Source organism: Callospermophilus lateralis, chromosome 5 (genome assembly GCF_048772815.1).
Source record: "Callospermophilus lateralis isolate mCalLat2 chromosome 5, mCalLat2.hap1, whole genome shotgun sequence".
NCBI lineage: Eukaryota > Metazoa > Chordata > Mammalia > Rodentia > Sciuridae > Callospermophilus > Callospermophilus lateralis.
Genome location: NC_135309.1, coordinates 143,241,056 through 143,267,531, shown reverse-complemented (window position 1 = coordinate 143,267,531; position 26,476 = coordinate 143,241,056). Strand labels below are relative to the sequence as shown.

At 34.1% G+C, this 26,476-nt stretch overlaps 1 protein-coding gene across 4 annotated transcripts in view; it reads left to right on the top strand.

Moving 5' to 3' along the window:
• The window catches only part of Zfr (zinc finger RNA binding protein), a 75,355-nt gene that overhangs the window by 10,896 nt on the left and 37,983 nt on the right, over positions 1-26,476 (top strand). For 2 of the 4 annotated variants that reach the window (XM_076857345.1, XM_076857348.1), the window contains exons 3-9: positions 7,395-7,418; positions 8,672-8,954; positions 11,117-11,261; positions 13,321-13,539; positions 20,656-20,903; positions 23,821-24,012; positions 25,056-25,347. In XM_076857345.1, coding sequence (XP_076713460.1) covers positions 7,395-7,418; positions 8,672-8,954; positions 11,117-11,261; positions 13,321-13,539; positions 20,656-20,903; positions 23,821-24,012; positions 25,056-25,347 — 1,403 coding nt within the window. The remainder of the gene's footprint in view (positions 1-7,394; positions 7,419-8,671; positions 8,955-11,116; positions 11,262-13,320; positions 13,540-20,655; positions 20,904-23,820; positions 24,013-25,055; positions 25,348-26,476) is intronic. The other 2 variants (XM_076857346.1, XM_076857347.1) reach the window with 1 other exon arrangement.

Sequence of the window (26,476 nt, the reverse complement as noted above, 5' to 3'; positions counted from 1 at the left end):
GATGTCTTATAGTTGCTAATATTTTTGAGTTATCTTATATAAATTTACCTAACTGAATGCTAAATGTTCATTTGTTTTTTCTACTTTGAAAAATTGTCTTAGCCATATTAAATCAGAATGTGGGAGTGCACTATTCAGATTTGTCAAAAAAAATTAATCATCTTAGTATTTTTAAGTATATAGTTCAGTAAGCATTGTGTTCACATTGTTGTGAAACACATCTTCAGACATTGTTCATCTCAAAAATCTGAAACTAGACCCATTAAACCACAACTTCTTTTGCCTTTCCCTAGTCCCTGGTAACCACCATCCTACTTTCTGTTTCTGTGAATTTTATCACTCTAGATATCTCATATAAGTATTTGTTATTTTTAACTAGCTGATTTCACTTAGCATAATGTTATTAAGGTTCATTCATAGTGTGCTCATGTGACAGAATTTCCTTTCCTTTTTTGAGGCCGAATATATGACATTGTGTGTGCATATCACATTTTGTTTTTTCATTCCTCATTTGTTAGATGTTTGAGTTGCTTCACTTCTTGGTTCTTGTGAATGGTGCTAGACATAAAAATATCTCTTGGATGTTGTGCTTTTAATTTTTTGGACATATATGCAAAAATGCAATTGCTGGGTCATATGATGTTTGCTTTTTATGTTTTTTTGTTGTTGTTGTTGAGGTATTGGGAATTAAATCCAGGTCCTTGCACATGCTAGGCAGATGCTCTACCACTGCCAATTTTTAAATTTTATTTTTGAGGCGGGGTCTCACTGAGTTGTCCAGGCTTGGCCTTGAATTTGGGATTCTCCTGCCTTAGCCTCTTTAGTAACTGGGATTACAGGCCTGTATCACTGTGCCTGGGTACCTACTTTTAATTTTTTGGGGAACCTCTATGCTGTTTTCTACAGCAGTTGCATCATTTTATAATCACATCAACAGTACAGTTTTAATTCCTTTTGTCTATCTCAAACATGTGTTTAGTTTTTATAATAGCCATTCTAGTGGGTATGAAATTATATCTTGTTATAACTTTGATTTGCGTTTCTCTAATCATTTAAGATTTTGAGCATCTTTTCATATGTTCTTTATGCCCCATCTCTCCATACTGGGGATCCAGTCCAGGGTCTTATACATACCAGACAAGCACTTACCACCGAGATATGTTCCCCACCTCTTTTTATTTTGAGACGGCTTGCTGAGTTGCCAGGCTGCCCTCAAACTTACAATGCTTGTGCCTCAGCCTCTTGAGTGCCTGGATTAGAGTGTGTCACCACACCCAGCTAATTTACAAATATTTTCTTCTGCTTGGTATGTCTTTTCACTGTGATGGTTATACCCTTTAATTCATAGAAGTTTTTAAGTGTGATATAGTTCCAGTTGTCTGTCATTGCCAAATCTACTGTGATTAAACTTTTCCCTTCTGTTTTCTATTAAGAATTTTAGTTTAATAGTTTAAGTACTTTTATTTGGGTCTTTGATTTGTGTGTATGGCGGAGTGCTGGGCATTGAACCCAGGGCCTCATACATGCTAAACATGTACTGTGCTGCTGATCTACACCCACAGACCCTTTCATCCATTTTGAGTTATTTTTTGTATATGGTATTCAGTAAGGAGCCATCTTTTATTTGTTGGCCTGTAAATGTCCAGTTTTCCCAGCCCTATTTGTTGAGAAGACTGTCCCTTCCCCCATTGAATGGTCTTGGCATGCTTGTCAAGAAAGAGTTGACTGTATGCAAAGAGTTTGTTTGTGGGCCCTTTATTCTTTTCCATTGATCAATATGTTGTCTTTATGTTAGTACCACAGTGTTTTGATGACCATAGGTTTTTTTTGTTTGTTTGTTTGTTTGTTTGGTTGGTTGGTTACTTTAGGTTGAAATTGGGAAGTATGAGACCTCCAGCTTTGTCCTTTTTTAAGGTTGTTTGGCTATGTGGGTTCCCTTGCAGTTTCATACAAATTTTAGAATTGATTTTTAAATTTCTGCAATTTAAAGTCATTGGGATTTTGATATATATTGCATTGCATCTGTGGCTCACTGAGTATTGACATCCTAATACTAAGTGTTCCAACCCACAAACTTGGGGTGTTTTTCCACTTTGTATCTTTAAATGTTCTGGCAGTGTTTTATGGTTTTAATTATACAAGTCTTCCATCTTCTTGACTAAGTTTATTCTTAAATATTTTTATTCATTTTGATTCTGTTGTACATAGAATTGTTTTCCTAATTTTCTTTTTGGATTATTATATAGAATGTACCAATGTTTGTGTATTAACTTTATATTCTACAACTTTTTGGTGAATTTGCGTAGTCTGACTGTTTATTTTTGTGGTATATTGTGGGATTTCTACATGCAATTTCATGTCATTTGTGAACAAAGATAGTTTTATTTTCTTTCTTAATTGGACACATTTTCTTTCCTTTTCGTACATAATTACTCTGGCTATGATTTCCAGTTCCATGTTAAATAGAAATCTTTTTCTTGATCTTCAAGAAAATGCTTTGAGTCTTACTCTTATTAATTATGATGTTAGTAGTAGGCTTTTCATAACTAGTTTTATTATGTTGAAGTCATTTCTTCAGTTTCTAGTTTGTCGAGTGCTTTTTATAATACATGCATTTTCTACATCATTTGATATGATTGCATGGATTTTGGCTTTCACTCTGTTTCTGTGTATTAATTACATTAATTGATTTTTGTTAAATGTTGAATTTGTCTCCATGTTGTAGACTCTTTAAGAACACAAGTTTATAGAGTCAACATGGTAGCTAAGAGTACATACACTGGGGCCATACTCTTCAGGCTTCTGTCCTACTTGTTATATGCTTCTTGAGTTTAGGTTAAGTAATTTTCTGTTAGGTTCCCATTGATTATAAGTCATACTTCACTGTCACTGTAAGTAGTTGTTATTAATAAACTAGGCAATTTCTTTTTCTGTTGCATAATAAAAAGAATCTTTTTGGTTTAAGGGGTAATAAATAGCAGGAAAATGAATGCTGAATAATCATTACAAACTCAAAGTTAATGGATTGTGTCATAAAAATAGTTCTTTTTGGTATTAGGATTCCCTCAGACCCTTGCAATTATTGAGGATCCCAAAGGGCTTTTGGTTTTTTTGGGCTGTGTTGATATTTACTACATTAGAAATTAAAACTAAAATATTCAATATAAGAGAAATAACATGCCAACCAAAAATATCTTTATGAAAAATAATGAAATTCCAAAAAATAGATCAGAAAGACTTGTTTTACATTTTTTAAAAAATTTTTAATTCTCAGTCGAAGCTATTGGATTCTTAAATCTGTTTCTGCATTTTGCCTGTTGCAGTAAATTGTTTGGATTAAAATATATGAAGGCAGTCTGGTCTCATGTTTAATAAAAAAGGGAAGAACCTCATGAACCCTTTTGTAAAGGTCTTAGGAATCCGTGGATCACATTTTTAGAGCCACTGTTGTGTAGAAACTAAAAATTTACCCTTCCCAGAGACCTTTGTCCTTAATGAAGTCTAGTTTTCTTTTGGTGTTAATCTCCATATCACTAAATAATGTGCCTCTTTTGTTATTTCTTAATTTATCAGCAGAATGCAGTTATCTTTGTATTTCCTGTAATCATTGTTTAAAATTTAGTGCTTATCTTCTCTTGCTTCTCATTTTTCTTCTTCCAAAATTCAGCCGTAGACTCTTTCTATTTCTTCAGATAATACATTCCATTTCTAGCCCATCAAAGATTCAGTATTCTCTAAGAATTTTAAATGCTTGTGATTTTCTTCTATTCACCTCATCTCATGTTATAGTTTTACTTATGATAACATTTATATTATATTCTGCAATCAGTTTATCTTCTGTAATTTAGGTTGGTGCCAAAACTTTAAAGCAAAAACTCTTCCATTATGAATGTGTAAATAGTGTTCACTGAGGATCCAGATACCATTCATTCTAGGATTACATTTTCCAGTATGTTCATTTTTACAATCTTGTACCACTTAACAAAATCTTTGAAGGCTGAAGTTCAAATGGATTTTTCCTTTTACATACTGTACTAATTGCCCAATTGTGAACTCTTCTACTGTGATCATGCCTTTCCTGAGTAGTTTTCATATTTCCTGAAGTCTTTCATTGCTTTTTTTTTTTAACCTGCTGTCACTGTCTTGATTATATTTTGAGATTTCTAGCCTCCTTGTCTCTTATCTACTGTGAACAATCCTCTGTCTTCTGGATATCGTTTTCTCCGAGATTTCTGTTCTGCTGATTCCAGTTTTTAAACCATAAATGACTGGGCCCGCTGTGTAGCTGCTGACCTATGCTTTCATCTTTCTCCACTGTTGGCATGACCCCATGATTTCTTGGTATGCTTTTTGTTTAGCCTGGAGAGTATCTTCGTGGAGCTTCCTAAGAAAAGGCTTACAGGAGATAAATTTCACTCCCTGCATGTCTAAAAATATCATTATGCTGGGTAATTGGACTGAGTGCAGGAGTCTACATTAATAATAATTTTTCCTTGAGTTTGGAACAGACGTTTCCCTACTGTCTACTAGCCACTAGTATATCTATCTATAAGAAGTTAATTTTCATTTCACTGTAGGTGGCTAGGTTGTTTGTTTGTTTTTGTTTTTTTTTTCTGTCCTTCTTTGGCAAATTGAAAGATGTTTTTTGGTGTTGCAATGTTGTAAAAAATAGTATGTCTCCAAGTTTGGTTCTTTTATTCTGTTTTGCTTGCATTGTGTAGGCCCACCTTTGAATTTGAAAATGTGTTTTCCTGCAGAAGTGGGGGATTTTAAAAATCTCTTTCTTTTTTTTCCCTTTGATACCAGGGATTGAACCCAGGGGCACTTAACCACTAAGCCATATCCCTAGCTCTTTCATATTTAATTTTGAGACAGGGTCTCGCTCAGTTGTTTAGGGAATTTCTTTCATCTACTTTTTTTTTCCTTTTCTCTCTAATTCCTTCTACTTGGATATTAGACCTTGTAAATGTATCCTTTTTCTTTTATATTTTTCATATCTTTAACTTGACTGTATCGCTCAACTTCATGTTCTAAGTAGTGCTAAGTTCTTGTTTTATAGATACAAATTAGTTTTTGAAAATTCTCATCTGTTACCTTGAGATATTTATTTCCCACGAGGTTTTGTAGTTAAAATAGGCTTTCTTTAAATGTCTGGTGATTTTGGTTGTTAATTAATTTATTTATTTAAAGAAAAAGCAGTAGGCTGCCTGGAAGTTCTAGGCCTCTAGCTCACTTTTTGACAAGCGGGTAGGAATCTGGTCATTAACTTCCAAGGCAAATCCAAGAATATAAAGAATGTTTTTACTGCTTAATAATTCTCTAAATACTGTCTTTTCTATTATTTTCTTTTTTACCAAGAGAAGTAACTATTTATGTCTGACTCTTGAAATATTCCTTTACCTTTCTTACACGTTATTCTTGTGTTTGTTTCCTGGTTGATTAATTAGCTTTTCCAGTTTAAAACAGACAAGATAATTAGACTTTCTTCACAGGGAGATTATTATCCAAATAGGAGTTTCTGCTGTACAGGATGCTTAGTAAACAGAAGTTTCATATTTCACAAATATTTTTATGACCCAATACTTGAATTTTTGTTTACTTCATGTCCTGGTTTACTCAAGAAATAATTTAAAGACAGGTACATTTTATGTTTTGTGTAGTGAGAAAATTTAATACCTTTTATTTTAATGCTTCAAACTAAGTAAAAACCTTTGATTTTTACTGTCTCTTACTATGATAAAGTTTGCATAAACTAATTTGAACTTGATTTGACCTGAATTTTCTTTTCTTTATAATGCACCTTCAATCCTCAGTGTTAGGGATGAACCAGGGCCTCCCTCATGTAGAAAAGTGCTCTACCACTGAGCTACATCCCCCAGTCCTTGGTCTGAATTTTTTTTTTTTTTAATAAATTTACTTATCCATTAGATAGTTAATTGAATCAGTGCAATTAATTAGTTGAATCTTATCATCTATATCATGTTAAAGGTAATTTTTCTAAAAATGTTTGTAATTGAAAGAATTTCTCAGATGGATTTAAAATAACACACTCTTTGGGTTCTCTAACCTTATTTTGAACAGCATTCAGCTGCCCTAGAGCTTGGTGCACTAGGAATTAAAACTGCATTATCATTCTTCCTAATGCTTTTGGCAGATATTATCATTCCAGTTCAGATGAGTACGTATCTGGCTCTACAGGGCAGAGTTGGATTAGACAGCCTATGATATAAATATATATATGTGTGTGTGTGTGTGTGTGTGTGTGTGTGTGTGTGTGTGCAGTAATTGCTAATTGAACTGGCATGTTTTCTGTAAGCTTCCTAGGAAGGGTGACGTTAATTTATTGTTCAAACTGAGACACTTGGAAAAGTGATGGAGAATACTTTTTATACTGGGGCAGAAGGAATAAATAAGAGCATAGTCATATTCCTGTGTCACATGTACTTTTAGAATTATAATCAGAGGGAATATAAATCACTTGCCTGCCAGCTGACTTGACATTCTACTATATTCCCACTTGCTTTTTGTCATATAGGACAAACTTTGGGGACCAAGAAATGTGGACAAATACTGGATAAGAAATGGTGGGATGAATGGAAACAGTATAGTTAGCCATCTATACCTGTGTGTTCTACTTTGTGAATGGAAAAATTCAAAGGAAAATAACATCTATATTAAACATGGTGAAGTTCTTATCTTTATTTCCTAAAAAATACAACATAACAAATATTTATGTAATACTAAGTGTTACAGTTAATCTGGAGATGATCTACAGTTTACAAGAGAATGAATATAGGTTGTATGCAAATATTGGAGCAGTTTATATAAGGACTTTTGAGTATCTTTGGTTTTTGTCATCCATGGGAAGTCATAGAACCAATCTCATATAGATACTGAGGGACAACTGTATAAGAATCCAAAACTATTTGAATTTTTATATAACCAAAGTCCTTTCTATCCAATATAGTTTGGATGTGTGAAATATTACCCTATTAGTAAATGATTAATATAGGTTTCACAGACCTAGTGTATTTATATTTAACTATAATTCTTTTTCTCAGGTCTGGGAATTTTGATGATGTATAACTTATTTGACAGTTTTTCTTAAGAATGTAGAATTGCCCACAGAAAATGTCAATTCCCAACCACTTCCCACTATTAAAATATAAAATTCCCTTTTCCTGTCTTATAACTTGGCATTTATGTAGAAAATGTTGGTTAGTTTTATATCAAAATATGGAAATCTCATCCAAATAGAAACTATTGGCATTTCTTTGGATTCTGTTCTTTGGACCCTATTCTAAGTTTTGTTTGTTTGTTTGTTTTGTTTTTTGTTTTCTTTTTCATATTGGACTGAAATCTGCCACCCTGTAACTTCCATCTGTTGGTTCTAGTTCTGTTTTCTGGAGCAACATGGAGTAAGTGTCTTCTTTTAGAAGGCAGCTATTACCTTTTCTAGACTGAATTTCCTCAGGTCCTTCTGTTTTACATGAAATAAAACCCATATCTGTAAGATTTATCTTGATTCCCCCTTAACACATCCGGGTTTTCAGTGTTTTCCATAATACAGTTAAAATATAATGCCCCCAAATTTTTATTCTAAACTGTATGGTACCATGGACACCCATGCAGAATACCCTGTACTATATCCCATGAATTCAGATACTGTATTAGTGCAGCTTCAGCTTATGTCTGGGTCCCCACTACCCACTTAGCTATTCTTAACTGTCAGCTCATTAAAACTTGTGGTCAGCTTACCTTTGCCCACTTAATAGCCATTGGGGCCCTCATTTCTACCTTAATTATTCAGCTTTGACAAGTGGAATCGTGAGAATGTTAAGCAACAAATCTATAGGCCTTCGGTTTTAAGTGACATAGGGTCTCAATTTAAAAGTTAAAATAATGGTGGGAAATTATTTGATTAGTGTTAAGGAAAATATTTTTGCCTCTTTTGAGGTAATGATTGCAAATCATCTGATTTGGATCTCCTTCTATAACATTTTTAAGAAAAATTAATATAATGAAATGCTGCCTCTAAGATGGAATGTTTATCTAAGTTCGTATTCCAATGGAAGTTTTCTACCCTAAGACATAATTACTCAGCCAGAGGACTGTTGACATAAATTAGGTATTTGTTTTGGTGGTGTATTTTAAGATGTCTTAACAGAATCCCTGGCCTCTTCTGCCCACTAAGTTAAATGCTAGTAGCACATATCCTCTGAAGTTTGTTCATCAAAAATATCTACAGGACTGTGGGTAGAGTTCAGTGGTAGAGTGCCAAGATTTTGTTGTTCAGATTATAAAAACTAGAATACAATAAAGAACTTCACATACAACAAATAATTCTTTAAATTCCTAATTTGGTCAGTTTTCTTTTTCTTCCTAATGATCCTATCCCAGTTTGCTGTCCTTACTTTGCATCCATGCTCTGAAACATAATATGTGTGAATATATAATGTATTGGGATTCAGGAATAGAAATTACAGAACAGAAACAAATATGGTGTTAAGTAGGAGGTTTATTGAGTTCAAATACTTGGCCTTTTGTAGTCTGTGACTAAATTACTTGCAAATGTGATTTTAATTTAAGTTGATGAATAATTTTAAGTTGACTTACTCCTTGATTTTAAAATTAAATTTTGTTATATTTATTCTTCTACTTCACAATATAGCCAGCAGCCAGCTTCCGGTGTAGCCTATTCTCATCCAACTACAGTTGCTAGCTACACTGTCCATCAGGCTCCAGTAGCTGCTCACACAGTTACTGCTGCCTATGCACCAGCAGCCGCCACAGTTGCAGTTGCCAGGCCCGCACCAGTAGCTGTTGCAGCTGCCGCAACAGCTGCTGCTTATGGAGGATACCCTACTGCACACACAGCAACTGACTATGGTTACACCCAGAGGCAACAAGAAGCACCGCCACCACCACCCCCAGCTACTACACAGAACTATCAGGTAAGAAAACTACTAGTTTCAATCATCTTAATGTGAAAGTTCAGTGGGCTCTCAGTATATAATATAATGCCCAAGTCAGTACTTCTCAAACTTGAGTCTACTACACAGCTACTACACAGAACTATCAGGTAAGAAAACTACTAGTTTCAATCATCTTAATGTGAAAGTTCAGTGGGCTCTCAGTATATAATATAATGCCCAAGTCAGTACTTCTCAAACTTGAGTCTTCCAAAATATATAGGTAACGAGAAAAGTGAATGGATTTTCTAGGTATTTGGATATTTGGGGGGAGACAATAAGCATTAAATTTTCTTGAAATGAATTTTAGTAATTCTCCCTTACCCCGTTTATTATACGTGTGTGTGTGTGTGTGTGTGTGTGTGTGTGTGTGTATGTATACACACACACACTCTTTTTTTTTTTTTTTTTTTGCTTTAGCTTTTTAAAAGTTACACATGAATTCTAGGTTAAATATTTTGTACCCAAGTTTTTGATTAAAAAAAAAGAAGGCATAGGAAAGATGTTCTTGATTGTACTAGAATGTTATTTATCCATCTGAAACATAGGTGTGGCTCGCTCTTTTAAGAATGATAGGGACTGGGACTATAGCTCAGTGGCAGAGCAGAATGCTTGCCTAGCATGTATGAGGCATTGGGTTTGATTCTCAGTACCACATAAAATAAGCAAGGGCATTCTGTCCATCTACAACTCAAAAAGATTTTTTTTTTTTTTTACTCATGGGCCTAAGCTATATTGGACAAATATATTACATATTTTCTTCTAGGCACTTACCAAAGATGGAAATCCCGTGGCCTGTACATTTATGTTGTCAAGATTTTCTTTTTTAGTAAATAACAAAAAATTGTTCATGCTCTTATTCATCTAGGTACTTGTTCATTCTTTTTGAAGTTCTAAATCACCTTTATATAGTATTTTGTTTGAAGACATTACTTGATTACCATTAGCTTAATTAAATTTAGTTCTGATTTCTTTAACCCAGTTTCTTTTTGTTTTGTTTGGATTTATTTATTTGTTTGTTTATTTTGGTGCCAGGGATTGAACCCCCAGAGGTGCTCAACCACTGAGTTTTTTTTTTTTTTTTTTTTTCATTTAGAGACAGAATCTTGCTAAGTTGCTTAGGGCCTCGCTGAATTGCTGAGGCTGGCTTTGAACCCAAGCTGCTGGGATTACAAGCGTGAATGCGCACTGTGCCTGGCTGTTTGTTTGATTTTAAACTTTGATCCTACTGGACTTGCCCCAGATTTCTATTATTTGTGGAAAAAAATGAAATCAACATTACTAGTACTTGCTATTGATTTTATTTTTTTAGTTGTTGGTGAACCTTTATTTACTTATATGCAGTGCTGAGAATCAAACCCAGTGCCTCACACATGCTAGGCAAGTGCTCTACTGCTGAGCCACAGCCCCAACCTAACTTTGTTGTTTCTAATAGGGTCTTTGAAACCCATCATTTTCTGGGCCATGCCTACTTCTTCAGCCTTTCCACCCCTCCTTACTTTAGACAGTGCCAGAATTCACTCAGCTCACCTTGATCTTTCAGAAAGAAAGAAAGAAAAAAAAAAATGGAAGAGAAAACGCAAAGCTTAATAACACAAATAGTTTGGTGTGCTCTGTACCACAGAGCTACATCCTTAGCTTCATGGGTCATTTTTTCTAATGTTGTAGGATCCATCTTTAAGGAAAAATTTCCATAAGTCTTTTTGGTTAATTTTTGGTATCGGGGATTGAACCCAGGTGCACTTAACCATTGAGTCATCTCCCCAGTCCCATTTTAAATTTATTTTGCAACAGGGTCTCTCTGAATTGCTTAGGACATTGCCAAGTTGCTGAGGCTGGTTTTGAACTTGGTGATTCTCTTGTCTCGATCTCCTGAATTGTGATGTGAATTTTTAAATGAAATTAAATTTTATTTGAATAAATGTTATTTTTAAATATTTCAGTGATGGTTCTGATTTTAGAAGTTAAACATGCTGCTAGAAGTGTTTTTGATCTTGATGTAGTTCAAAATTAATTTCTTTATATTGAGTTGATTCCTTTATGTCTAGGTCTGATATTTATGTTGTTTTTCTTTTTTGTGTTTCTATATAGTAAGGATTTTTTGCTTGCCAATTTTTAGCAAGATTTCCTTTCATTTTCTTTAGGACTCATACTCATATGTAAGATCCACAGCTCCTGCCGTAGCTTATGATAGTAAGCAGTACTATCAACAGCCAACAGCAACTGCTGCTGCTGTAGCTGCTGCTGCCCAGCCTCAACCTTCTGTTGCTGAAACCTACTATCAGACAGGTGGGTTGTATTAACTTACACAATTTCATTTTTAACCATCAAAATATATGATTCAGGATATTTTCTTAAATACATTCATTCATTCATTCATTTATGTGGTGCTGAGGATCGAACCCAGTATCTTTTGCACGCTAGTCAAGTCCTCTACTACTGAGCCATAACCCTAGCCCTGATTGAGAATATTTTTAATGAGTAATCACAAAGCTTAGTAGCACACAAATGAGTCCACCTAAATCAGTAGTTTTATGTATTTATTGAGTAGCAGGTTCTAGCCATGTCCTTCTTTTTAACTACTGGAAATCCTTTGAGTCATAAAGAAGTTAATGGAAGCAGTTCATAATCATGTCCTTTTCTCCTGGGAATGTATTCCATTTGTGGTCTTTAGCAGATAGTTCCCTTCCTGCTGAAATAAACTATATAGAAGCAGCTGTGGTAATAATTCCGACCACATTCTTACCTTTATCAGAAATGCCTAGAACACTTATATTGCTGATTGCCTTTGTAACTAATGGAGACTTCATTAATGGGCTCCATATTTGGTAATTTCTTTTTTTTTTTTTTTCTTTTTAAAAAAGTTTGTTCTTTTTAGATAATACATGACAATAGAGTGTGTATTTGTACATGATGCAGAGTTACACTGGTAGTGTATCCATATATAAACATCTCTCATTTTAATGACTGTTAGTTCTGTTATCAGCCACTGATAACGTTAAATACGGTATATGTGATGTTGCAAATCAGCAAGTGTTCTGTATGTAAAGAAGCCTGCATATTTTTTACTGTAAAAAATGAATTTCTCATATAAATTCAATTAAGAACTTTTAAAACAAAGCTTTTTGAAGTCTGAAAAGTTGGTAGCTCCTTTAATTATTTTTGAAGGACCTGAGAATGTGAATAGAGCCCTGGATTACTAGAAAGTAAAATTGGCTTCCAGCTCTGCCTTTACTATTATTGGTATGGGTGAGGTTTTTGTTTTGTTTTTTTAATCCATCTCTGGCCCAGATTTCTGTAGGGTGTCCTTTCTGATTTTACTATTTTATGAGTCTCTTCAAAGTAGTATTAAAATATTTTGAATTGTAATGACTGCTATTGTTTTGCTTGCTGCCTTCTCTGTTGATTTTGGCGTGTAATTGTCTATAATGAACTTCCTAGTTAATTAATTACCAGGCTAGGCTTATACATATTTAAGAGCATTGAATTACCTAAGAGTCAGAAGATCTTGGTTTCATCTTAAGTTCTGATATTGTATGACTTTTAAAGTCATTTAGGTCTTAAATATTAGTTTTTTCTCTGTGAAATGTTATCTTCATCTGTGTGGATCACATTTCATAGGTAACAGATAAATGTTACAGAATGATTATGGTCTTCTGAGATTTGGCTTTCTCAGAAATAACCTTTGTATTTTTTAGTGATCATTGTTAAGTGATTAATTACTAATTTAGTGATTGATAATAAGGCTCATAAGATTCTTTCAAAGTGTATATTTGTTTTGAATATGGTTGAAGGCAGGAGAAAGTTTAGCAGAAACATGAGTGGTAGTTGTTTGAATTGCTGTACTAAAGCTATTGACATTTGAAGAATTAAGCCAGTAGTACCTTGGGAGTTAAGAGTTATATTGATGTTCACTAGGGTCAAATCACTTAAATGTGATGAATGGTATGTGAACATGTTCCTTAGAATTAAGCCTTGAAATTTTTAATGTAAATTGAAATGTATATTTGAAGGCACTCTCAATTATGTTCCAAACATAAGTTTGATTCTCTAGTGTACTAGTGACTAACCCAAATACACATATACTGCTTATCTAAAAACTTTTTATCTACCAGTTGTAAGTAGTATTACTATTCCAGTTGTAAAGTTTGCCAAAGTATCATTTTGGAAATGTGTAGAAAGTATTTGGGAAAAGGTAGTAAATTATTTACGTATTTCATTCATATTGGTAATAAGAATTTTACCAAGAAGAAATTGCTAGAACCTGTTTTTGTTGGTGTTTAAGAATATTGTTATAGAAGCTAAGCTGACTCACTCTTCTCATTTTCTAATGTGTTTCTTACTTTAGCTCCCAAAGCAGGGTATAGCCAAGGTGCAACTCAGTATACTCAAGCCCAGCAAACTCGACAAGTGACAGCCATAAAGCCAGCTACACCAAGTCCAGCTACCACTACTTTCTCCATTTATCCTGTGTCCTCCACCGTACAGCCAGTAGCAGCTGCAGCTACTGTGGTGCCATCCTATACTCAGAGTGCTACTTACAGTACCACAGCAGTTACTTATTCTGGTAAGACTGATAAACTGTGTTTAAATGACTAAACAAATTACAAAGGGAAACTCTTGATATTCTGTGGAATTATCTTATTCCTGATAGCAAGAACTGAATTGATAGGCACTAATATAAATGTATGTGCATATTATGACAAAAGACCATACTCTAAGTAGTTTGGGGTTGGTGGGGTGTGTGCATGTGTGGGGGGTGGGGGAATGGGGTTTCTTTTTTTGTTTTAAGTGAACTATTTTAGCAGAATATAAAGTACTCTTTGGGAATTTGAAAGTCAGTAATGAGTCTTTGACTTAGTATTGCAATTAAAAGAACAAATACCCAGTCTTATAGGATCACTTCCTTTCTGACTTTTTCAAATGAGTTTGAAAACTCAAGGATAGCACTAAAGGGATAAACTATAAGATGGTTATGTAACACATCTATATTTAAAATACAGAATAGCTCTATTTTTCTTCAATAATCATAAATTTTCCCTAAAGAAATATGATCATTAAAACCTTGCTATGTCCATGACTCTTGCTAATTTCTAGTTGAGGTATTTCATGGTGTTGCAGTAATTGAAATCCCACATTGTTTGTAAACTCTTGGTTTTATATTACTGCATTGTTTCTTATTGTTTTGCATTTTATTTATTCCTTAATACTCTATCTCGTTCAATGGAAGCTTTAAGGTGACATGGGCTAATTAGTACTAATATAATCTATTAAGAAACATAGTCCAGGATATTCCCTATTTAAGAAGGAAGTCCTTTGTTAAGATCACAAGAAACTATTTATTATATTATTTGTATATTATTATACAAGACTTCCCAGGTACAGATTTTTGTGTATCTGGGTAGTTAGTTATAATTATAACCAAAATTACTGCAATGAAATGATTGGGCACTTTTTTTTTTTAATGTCCACATTAGCTTCAAGAAAATAGGAAGTACAAAAGCATCCCTTTCTACTCATTATATTCCTCTTAGATAAGTTCCAACCTAGTACATTACCCTGGATTCTTCAGAAAGTATTTCCTAAGAATAAAGACATTGTTTTATGTAACTACAACAACTCTTTCAGGTAGCTTGATTTTTTTACCTTACCCAGTTTATAGATAATTATTAAAATTAGAAACTGTTGACTTTTTTTTTTTTTTTTAAGAAAAGTTAAACCACTATGCATTTTATATCTAGACATCAATTGTCATTCACATTTTAGTGCATGTGTGTCTACAATATTCCTTATGTATTTGGCAGTATGCATATATCAATATAATTCTTCATAAAAATGAATTTGTCTTAAACATGCTATTTTGTGAACTCCTTTATTCTCACAGTGAATGTCCTTTTACATTACTAAGTATAGAGATGTAGCATTTCTTTGATTGATGCTTTTATCCAACTTTTTATTTTGGAAATTTTGAATTTTGTAGAAAAGTTGGAAAAATAGTATAAGGAATACCTGCATACTATTAACCTAGATTCAGCAATTATTAATGGTTTTTCACATCTACTTTATCTTTCCTTTTCCTTAAAATCTATTTTCATATGGTTTAGTAATATATTTTTAAGTTGCAGACAATGTGGTATTTTGCCCTTACATCTTTGGAAAGTATTTCCTTAATGTTATTGGGCATTCTTCTCTATAAAAGAGCCCCCTCCTTCTACTTTTTTTGATTTCTGTGGACTTTTTCTTTGTTATTCAATGTATTATGATCCATTACTCTTGTTGCTATCTTCAAGACTCAAATGTCCCAAATTTGGCTAACAGTATTTGACTCAAATCAGCTCCTGAGTCTTTTTGACATGGCTACATTAGTCTTTGAGCTCTTCTTTTTTTTTGGCAGTGTAAGTTATTACAGATACATTTTGAGCTTCCCATTTCCTGAAATGGTTTCTTATAAATGCCTGTGGTATTAGGTATTAGGCTGCATGGTATTTTATTGTATGGATGTACTATATTTTGAAATATGTATTTGGGGGCATTTAATTTTAATTGACATAATAATTATATTAAAATATAAAAGACTATTAGGCACAGTGTGACTTTTAATATGCATTTATTTATATTGCATAATGATCAGATTAGGGTAATGGATAGATCCATAACAACCTCAAACATCACTTCTCTATATTGGGAACATTATAAATCCCTACTAGCTATTTTGAAATGTTCAGTTAATGGTTGTCAACCGTAGTTTTTCCCACTGTGCAGTATAAAATACTAGAAAGTATTTCTCCTGTTGGATTGTACCCTGCCATACCCATTAACTGTCCTCTCACTATCCACCCTTCACCATACCCTTCCCTGGGTTTGGTAACCACTATTCTATTTTGTGTTTCTTTGAGATCAAATTTTAGCTTCCACATATGAATGAGAACATACAGCATGTGTCCTTCTGTGCCTGACTTACTTCACTAAACATAATGTCCTCCTGTTCTATCCATGTTGCTGCAAATGACAAATTTTCATCTTTTTTTATGGCTTAATAATGTTTTGCTTATATATACCACATTTTTGTCTGTTTTTTCTGTTGATGGACACCCATGTTAATTCCTTATCTTTATTGTTATGAATAGCATTGCAATAAAAAGCAAGTACAATGCCTCTTCATCATAGAAATGTTCATCCCTTTGAATATATAGTGAAATATTGCTAGATGATATGATAGTTTTATTTCTAGTGTTTTGAAGAATCTCCCATTTTCCATAATGGCTGTACTAGTTCTTCTCTGTTCACATCCCAGCCAACATTTGTTAGTAGCTATTCTAACTGGATGAGATACTATCTCATTCTAGTTTTGACTGGGGTTTCCCTAATAATTAATAATATTGAGCATTTTGTCGTACTTGTTGGCTATTTGGGTATCTTCTTTTGGGAAATATCTGTTAAAGTCATCCCTCCAGCCTCAGGTGCTGGCAACTGAACTGTGACTGGCCAGCAAGCATATATACTACCACTGTTACACTCCCAACTCCATTTTTAAAATCAGTTTATTTGTGGGTTTTGTTTTTCCTGTTGAATTGTTTCTTATGTTTTTAAAATTAATCCCTTACTGAATGAATAATTTGCACATACTTTCTCCTGTTTGGGTTGGGTTTTTGTTGTTGTTGTTTTTATTGTTTTGTTTTTTGTTAACAGTTTGTTTTTGGTCTTTTGTATTGTGTTGTTTTTGTTTGTTTGCTCAGGAGAGCTTTAGCTAGTAAGGACCTTTTGTGGTTCCATGTACATTTTAGGAATGTTGTGAATTTCCATGAAGAATGTTAATAGTGTTTGATGGGAATCATGTTGAATTTATAGATCACTTTGGGTAGTATGGACATTTTAACAATATTAGTTCTTCCAGTTCATGAACATGGAGTCCTTATTTGTTTGCATGTGTTCCCTCTTCGGTTTCTTTCATCAATACTTTGTAATTTTTGTTGTAGAGATCATTTACTTTCTTGGTTAAATTTATTTCTGGATTTTTGGGTTTTGTGCTTATTGCAGGTAGGCTTGCATTCTTGATTTCTTTCTCAACAAGTCTGATATTAATGTATTAAATGTTTACTGACATAACTAGATAGATTAGTCCTTATCTTAAGATAAATTTCTACATGGAACCATTTTTTAGAATATGTGATATACACTATGAAATTACCTACCAGAGAGCAGTCTTAGGGCTTCTGAATTCTTTTACTTGTGGGCTTTGACAATTAAAACTTAGGTTATTTTTATCTCAAAATAAGGAGTTCTAGGGGGGTTGGGGGTATAGTTCAGTGGTAGAGTGCTTGCCTAGCATGTGTAAGACACTGGGTTCTATTCTCAGCACTACATATAACTAAGTAAAATAAAGGTCCATTAACAACTAAAAAAATAAATAAATAAATAAAAAGGAGTTCTAGGGAATGGGGCTATGGCTCAGCTGTAGCACAATTGCCTGGCATGTGTGAGCCACTGGGTTTGATTCTCAGCACCACATAAAGGTCTGTCAAAAAAAAAAAATAAATAAGGAGTTGTAGAATATTGCTACCAAGTTAGCATATATTACTTGAAACATGAAGGGTTGATTGAACTTATGTTTTTGTTTCTGATATGTACACTTAGGAATATTTCAGTTCTAATAATGTCGCTTAAAGTGAAACTATTTTAGTTTTTAAAATGGAGCTTTTAGCTGCGTGCAGTAGAGCTTATCTGTAATCCTTCCTTGGGAGTATGAGGCAAGAAATAAAAAGGGCTGGTGATGTAATTCAGTGGTAAAGTGCCCCAGTTCAGTGTTCAGTACCAGAAAAATAAAAAAAAGTCAAGCTTTTACTCAACTTATTGACAGACTTATGTTTTCCCACAGTACTTTTATTAGAAATATACATTTGTTTGCTAGTAGTTAACAGGAGAATTAAAGTTGTTCTTTAGCAGAATTCCGGAAAATTTTACCACCTTTCAGTGTTTATTCTGTTTTTGTAAACTGAGTAATAAACTATAAATTAGACTTGCCTTTTATTAGTTTTGAACTACCTGTGTGCAAGTGGAGATGACTCAATGTTAGGCTTAACCTGGTCATTTTATGGTTAAATAAGTCACTGTTAAAGGAACTCTCATACTCTCTCAGTCTAAGTTTTCTCATCTGTTAAGTACAGGCAGTGGTACTTATCTGCGCTGTGTCTGACACATTGCTCCTCATATTGTGAACTCTCAAATTAAAAGAATTAGAAGACCTGGTCATTCAGTACTGTTGGCCTCTGTTGCCGTTTTTCTCTTTGTTTTCTTCATAACAATTCATGAAGTTATATTTAAATGGCATTTTTACATTTTCTATACAGGACTGAAATCATTTGGAAGATGTCTATTATGAAGACTTCATAGAGGCTAGGGGTATACAACAGTGATAGAGTGTGTGCCTAGAACATGCAAGGCCTTGGGTTTGACCCCCAGGATTCCCCCCCCCCCCCCCGAAGAAAAGGGGGCATTTCATGATCCTAATCATGATCCTAATAAGTGATAGTCTAGAAATAGTTTTGTTCTTAATTTATGATTTAATTTTTAATTTATTTTTTTGGTACCGGGGATTGAACTCGGGCATTCAACCACCAAGCCACATCCCCAGCCCTATTTCATATTTTATTTAGAGAAAAGGTCTCACTGAGTTGCTTAGCGCCTTGCTTTTGCTGAGGCTGGCTTTGAACTTGTGATCCTCATGCCTCAACCTCCCAAGTTGCTGGCATTATAGGCATGCACCATAACTCCTGGCTCTTAATTTGTGATTTTTTTTAGACAGGATCTCACCGTGTTGCCTAGTCTAGCCTAGAATTCCGGGGCTTGATTGATCCTAGTGCCTCAGACTCATAAATAGCTGGGACTACAGGTGCTTGCTACTCTGTCCATCTAGCTTTGTTGTTTTTAATTTAACAAATTTATTGTGTTTCTTTATAGAGAAATTTAAACTGTTTTTGCTTATAAATTTGAAAGCCTTTAGCTGTAAGTTTAATTATGATCCTTTTAAAAATATTTTCTAGATGTTCATGAACCTTTATTTTATTCATTTATTTATATGTGGTGCTGAGAATTGAACCCAGTGCCTCACTGGGCAAGTGCTCTGCCACTGAGCCTCAACCCCAGCCCTAATTATGATCTTTAATCACATTCTTAAGTAACAGAAGACAGTGATAGGATGGCCTATAACGAATCTGGGCTGTGGCTCAGTGGTAACACACTTGCCTGGCATGTGTGAGGCAGTGGGTTCAATTCACAGCACCACATATAAATAAAATAAAAGTCAATTAACAACAACAACAACAAAAAGAGTTTATTGATTACCTGATGTGGGTGAGGCCCTGGGTTCAATCCCCAGTTTCACCATCCCTCTACCACAAAAAAAAAAAAAAAAAATAGTTGAAACTATAGAATTTTTCTCTTAACTAGTCATATTAATTATTTTCTGTTTTATCTGATTTTGTGCTTTTCACTGATATGTCTGCTTACTTTTTCTTACTTGATGTTAGGTATCACTTGTCTATTTCAACACTCTATCTTAAAACTTCATAAGCATTTGTATACTTTAACAAACTAACAGACATTTGAGAATGCTTTTCTCAAAAATTGCTTGACTTCTTTCTTTTCTGGATATGTCCATTTCCAGTTACTTATGATTCTGATTTCCTATACATTTTTTCTCTTATTCTTCTAGCTATGCATTCTTCCCAGTGTGTATATATATATTGGAATCAGTGGGTTTTAAGACCTTTTAGTAGAGGAGCCTACATTCAAGGGACCAAAGAGTTGAGTTCTCTTGAGTAGTGTTCTTTGCCATCTTGACCACTAGGAATCTCTCTCCTGAGCCTCACTCACTCTTTGCCTGACTAGTCTCACTTAAGGGAATAAAGGCCTAACTGAAATACATTGAAGAGGGAGTATATCAAATTTCTGGAGATTTGGGTTTATGACAGTTACGTTTTCCAGTGTTCAGATAGTCTTATATATAAATCCAGCAATTTTGTCAAATTTTACAGCTTTATAAATTCCAAAATCTGTAAACCGTTTAACATAAATGTTTATGTAGTATGTCAGTAACTTGCATAATGTGCATAATAGCTCCTATCAGTTCTTTGGTTTTATCACTTGCGCAACCCATCAGTCAGTCTTGGAGTTTATGATCTTCATATCATCTTTGTGTGTTTTTCTCTTTTTAAAATCTCTTTTATCCTCTTACCCTCTAAGCAAATCAATTCTTATTTTCATGATTTTTTTTTGGTGGGAGTTGATTTTTCCTGTCTAGTATCCTACTTAAGATTCTACCTCAGATCCAATGCTTCCCAAATTTTGTTCAGAGGATTTTTGTTTGGGAAATATTAATAGGTTCTATGACTGCATAAGTTTGTCAAACACTATTACATCCCTCCATTTGAATTATTTGAATTATAAGCTTCTTCAAGACAGACCAAATCTTATACTTTATATCTCTGTAACACCTGGCATGTGTTGAGTCACTGCTTGAGTGACATGTAGATGGAAGATAAAAAGTTTCTGGGTATACATTATTGTAAATATTCACATGTAAATCTACCTGTATTGGCGGGATTTATTGACTTTAAATTTATAAATAATATTTAACTTGTTTTATAATTATGTAACATAATTTTTGTTTGATTTTATTTGTAAGGTACGTCTTATTCAGGTTATGAAGCAGCAGTGTATTCAGCTGCATCTTCCTACTACCAACAGCAGCAGCAGCAACAGAAGCAAGCAGCAGCAGCAGCAGCTGCTGCAGCTGCAACAGCTGCCTGGACAGGGACCACCTTTACTAAAAAAGCACCATTCCAAAATAAACAACTGAAACCAAAACAGCCTCCCAAACCACCCCAGATTCACTATTGTGATGTTTGTAAGATCAGCTGTGCTGGACCGCAGGTACTTGTGTTGTATGTTTTATCATGAATCTCAGTAGTTATTTTTGGTAGTTAAGTATGCTGATTTTCTGACTCTTGTGCCTACACAAAAAAAGATTTACATTTTTTTTTTTCCTGTTAGCTTTTAGCTAATACATACATATATTTGGACCTTCACATCTGCAGGTTAGCACATCCATGGTCTCAGCTAACCATGTATCAGAAATATGTGTGGCAAAACACATCTATACTAAAGATGTACAGAAATTTTTCCCTTTTTATTTTTCCCTAAACAATACAGTACAACAGCTATTTACGTTATATTAGGTATTATAAATATAGTCTAGCGATGATTTGATGTATACAGGAGGAAATAAATAGGACTGTGCCATTCTACCTAAGGATGCACAGCCTTGGAATTTGGTAACCAGTCTCTCACTGGCAGTAAAGGAAGACTGTATTTCTCAAATAGTCTTTTTTTGATTGGGGGTTGGGAGTAGGGGTTGGGGGGTGGTCTTGGGGATTGAACCCAGGAGCACTTAACCACTGATCCTCATCCTCAGTCTTCTTTATTTTGAAACAGGGTCTTGCTAAGTTTCTTAGGGCCTCACTAAGTTTCTAAGGCTGGCTTTGAACTTTTGATCCTCCTGCTTCAATGTCCCCAGTTGCTGGGGTTACAGGCATGTATAACCATGTCTGACAATCATTTTTTAGAAGCTCTTTGTATTGCAATTTGAAAATATTGTTTGGCGGAGGGGGGGAAGCTATAAAAATGATTATGAGTATAAATGAAAAATAGGGAAATTGAACTTTTTTCAGGATGGCTGCTTTGCTTATTAATTAAAAGCTAAATTCAATTTTAAAGTTTTATATTCAAATTTATAACTTTTCTGAGACTGAAGTATACATGCTTTGTAGAATATAATTTATTTCTATAAATTTTCGTATAAGGACTGACTGTAGGAATGTTGGGAATAAGGAAGATATAAGCATATAAGCACATGTCTTTTTCAAAAAGAACAATTAATGAAGTATGTAAGACCTTTATTTTCTGGTTTTGTTTGGCTCCGGTTTTAAATTCAACGCCTCTCCCAGTCTTGTAGCTTGGTAGATTTAAAAAAAAAAAAAAAAAAAACATTAATTTAAAAGAAAAAATCATTTTGCCTTTCTGGTAGTTTCTTTATATTATAGCCAGCTATCCCTCTGCCCATCCAATGTACATTTCTTTTTTATTTACTAGATTACTTCTGTGTTTAATTACAAATTTGAGGAGTGTTTTCAATTACTAGTACTGAGTTACTGAAACCAATTTTAATATATGTGGCTAGATTTATAAAACCATGTGGGTTTTTTGTTTTATTTTTTCCTCCCCTGTTTTTGGGTATGATAGGAAATGGTGGCATTGTGGCCACATGGTTGGTGGTGGGGGCAAGTGATTTTTATGATACGAGTAGCAAGCACAGAAATAGGAGATTTATTGATTATGTGGGTGCCCATATGAAAAACATGAAACATGGTACTATGGTGATAGTTTAGACCGTTGATTAAAGGGGAAGAGGGGAGAGTTAGATGGCTACACAAGAATGGGCCAAGGGTATTTCTGCAAGTCAGAGACTGAGCCTTAAAGTGTTAATGAATCTTAAAGAAAAATATCACTGAGATTTGAATTAGACTCTATGTGTGGGCCAAGAAAGGGAGAGTTAAGGTGAATTCAGGGCCAAGGTTTAATCTTGGTTCTACCACTAACTATGTTAGAGACAGACTTCTTTGAGCTTTTCTTTCCATAACAAGGATTTGTCTTAAGTAATTAATAAACTAGTACATGGAACTACTTGAGGCCACTGAGGTAATGACAGGAGAATCAAACAACTGGTTCTTAAAATCTCACCCAGCTCTGAAATCCCATGATGAACATAAAATTTGATGCTTAACATTTGTGAGTCTTAAACATAATTTTAATAATAAAACATGAAATAAGAACCATTTGGCCACACGGAAAACAAAATTGCCTAGTAATTCTTATTGTTCTCTTATTTTAATTACCTGCCTTCCTTAATCATGTGCAAAATATCTGCATGGTATATTGGTAATTTTACCATAATAATGGTTTTCCTTACAAATATATACAGTTTTAACTCTTAGGTACCTATTTTAAATAAGCTTTTGTGCAGGTGACATGGATTATAATACAGGTAATGTTTCAGAATACATTCTGAGTTAGAAAAGTCAGTTTTATAAATAAACATGCCTATTTGTCAAGACTCTTATTACCATGCAATAGCTTTTTTTTTTTTTTAATTTTAATAAGCTTTTTTTAGTTGTAGGTGAGCACAATGCCTTTATTTTATTTTTATGTGGTGCTGAGGATCAAACCCAGTGCCTCACATGCCAGGCAAACGCGCTCCCACTGAGCCACAACCCCAGCCCTATGCAGTAGCTTTTGGTATTGGTATAAGGTACATTTTTCTTCCCTCATCTTAATTCTGTAATTAATTTGTTTGTTGAATGACCATTCTCCCTGAGCATTCTCTGTTCAATATTATACATAAGCAATAAAAGATATGAATTCTTGAAACTGGAAGAAGTTGCTTATGTTATGACTATGTATGAAAGTGTTCTGCAGCTCAAAGTGTCGGATAAATGTATTCTTGGAGGGAGGTATACCTCATTGATGAAGGGCCTGCTTAGCACACACAAGTTTCTAATTCAGCCCCTGCACCACCACGCACAAAAAAGTAATCTCAATAAAGAGCCTGCAGAGACTCACGGATGTATCACATATAGAGAGAATTCTTCATGCTCGTGCTCACATTCTTATTCAGCTGCTTTTCAAATTTACATTTTTTTAAGTGAGTATTAGAAATTTGAGAATTAAGTAATATGAAATTCTGTAGAAAGAATATCAGTGAAGCAAAATTTGCCCTTTTTGTTTAAAACAGACTTATAAAGAACACTTAGAAGGACAGAAACATAAAAAAAAAGAAGCTGCATTGAAAGCCTCACAAAATACCAGCAGCAGCAACAACTCTACTCGTGGGACTCAGAATCAGCTACGTTGTGAGCTCTGCGATGTGTCTTGTACAGGAGCAGATGCATATGCTGCCCACATTCGTGGTGCTAAGCATCAGAAAGTAGGTGGATTTTTTTGGCACACAGCCTTATGTCTTTGTTTTCTTTTACCTTTTCAATGGGGATTTTAGTAAAGATGACTTCAAATTTTGAAAACATTGTGTTCTAAGCCTTGCTTATGTGCTAACATATATAATTCTTTAAAGGGAAAGACTAGATTCCTTTCTTTAAATTGAATTAAACCATTTATTTCATGTTTGAAATGATATTATCACTTTCTACTTAGTCTTTTTTAATTATAGATTGGCTTGCATGTGACCAAGTTGTTTCATCTTTCCCTGACTATTTCCTCATCTGGTAATAGATGGAATATGTATACGTACCTGCTTCACAAAGTACCTTGAAAATAATGAGTTTTGTACATAAAAGCATTTCACTTAAAAAATATGGCTCTTCAAAAACTATGCATGGAGCCACCACATGACCCAGCTGTACTACTACTTGTTATTTATCCTGAAGAATTAAAATATTACAGTGATACCTATTACAGTGATACTTGCATACCTATGTTTATAGCAGCACAGTTCACAATAGCCAAATTATGGAACCAGCCTAGGTATCCATCAGTGGATGAATAAATAAAGAAAATGTGCATATACACAATGGAGTTTTATATAGCCATAAAGAAAAATGAAATTATGAGATTTACAGGAAAAAGAATGGAACTAGAGACCATCCATTTGTTAAGTGAAACAAGTCAAACTTGGAGGGTTCAGAGTCAGATGTTTTCTTTCTATATGTGGAAGCTAGAGAGGAAAAAGGAAAACAAAGGTGGGGTTGGATCTCCTAAAAATCAGAGGGAGATCAGTAGATGAAAAGAACCAGTGGGGACGTAAAGTGCTGGGCCAGATTATCATATTACGTTATATGCATTTGTGAATGTGTAACAACAAATTCCATCAATATGTACAACTATAAAGCACCAATAAAATGGAAAAAATATAGCAAAGAAAAATATGTTCTTTTTTTTAATAATGTCATTTAGATAAGCTTAAAAGTTTGCATTTTGTGTTTCCTGACAAATAAATGCACTTTTGTTTTGTAGGTGGTTAAATTACACACAAAACTTGGTAAACCTATTCCTTCAACAGAACCAAACGTTGTTAGCCAAGCTACTTCTTCAACGGCTGTCTCTGCTTCAAAACCAACTGCCTCTCCTTCAAGCATTGCAGCAAGCAATTGCACTGTGAATACTTCATCAATTGCAACTTCTTCAGTGAAAGGTCTTGTGACTACAGGAAATTCATCTCTTAATAGTACATCCAATACTAAAGTATCAGCAGTGCCTACCAATATGGCTGCCAAGAAAACATCTACACCCAAAATAAACTTTGTTGGCAAGTACTGAAGTTTCTCTGTGTTCCTCTTAACTCTGTCAAAATAGTATTTCTTTTCTATTGAAGGATTAACCCTTCTGCTTATGCTATTCAACTCATCCTTTATCTTCTTCAGATATCTACCCTTTTCTCTGTATCTATCCTATACTGTTTTCTTCCCTTCAGCCATAGAAATATGACCATATCTTACGTAGTTGTGGATGTACACAGAGACCTTTTTTGGTTTGGGGTTTTTGGCACAGTGTTAGGAATCAAACCCAGGGCTTTGTGTATGCCAGACAAACACCACCACTGAGCTATATCCCTCCTGAATCCTTACTTTATCTACTTCTGTAGTTCCTTTTCAATTCAGTCTACTGTAGTGTTCCCTGAAACTGATTTCAGGATTCACCAAAGACTTAATTGCTGAGCGCAGTGACCAGATTTTGGTTTCATCCTATTGACAACCCCTCCCCACCGACATTCAGTACCATTGACTGCTGTACTATAAAACTTAAGATACGTCTTTATCTCTTTTTATAGGTCCACACATCCTTTTCCTCAAGTATCATTATTGGTCCACTTCCTGGATGCTCATTAAATAGTTCCTAAGATGCTGATTCTAGCTGTTATCTCACTATGCTCCATTATTCCTGGGTGGTCTCATCCATTCTGATAATGTTCGGTGACTTGAAATATTTTTTGGCAAATTAAAAACCCCAGAGTTTTAGAGCTGTGTTTTACATACTTATTCTCTGTTCATTCTCTGTATGGTTTCACAGATGATTTGCAATGTGTTCTGTTCTAACCCATAAATCTGTCACAAGAATACCACAATATAATCTCACAAAATTACTGATTTTTCAAATAAAAAAATTTACTAATACTTTTTATTCATTTCTTCCTCCTGCTTTTTCCTGTCTTTTTAATTACCCTTGCCTTAATTTTTAGGTCTGAGGTCTCTTTCTTAGAACTTTTGTTTCTTACTCTATCCAGTATCTTCAATATGTTGTTTGATAGTCTGATCAGTCATCATAAAATACATGCCAAATTGTATTAGTCTTCCACTTAAAAATTCACTTTGGCTTTCCCCAAGCATATTTGTATTCCTTAATTCTGTCATATAAGATTCTTCATAATCTGCCTCTTA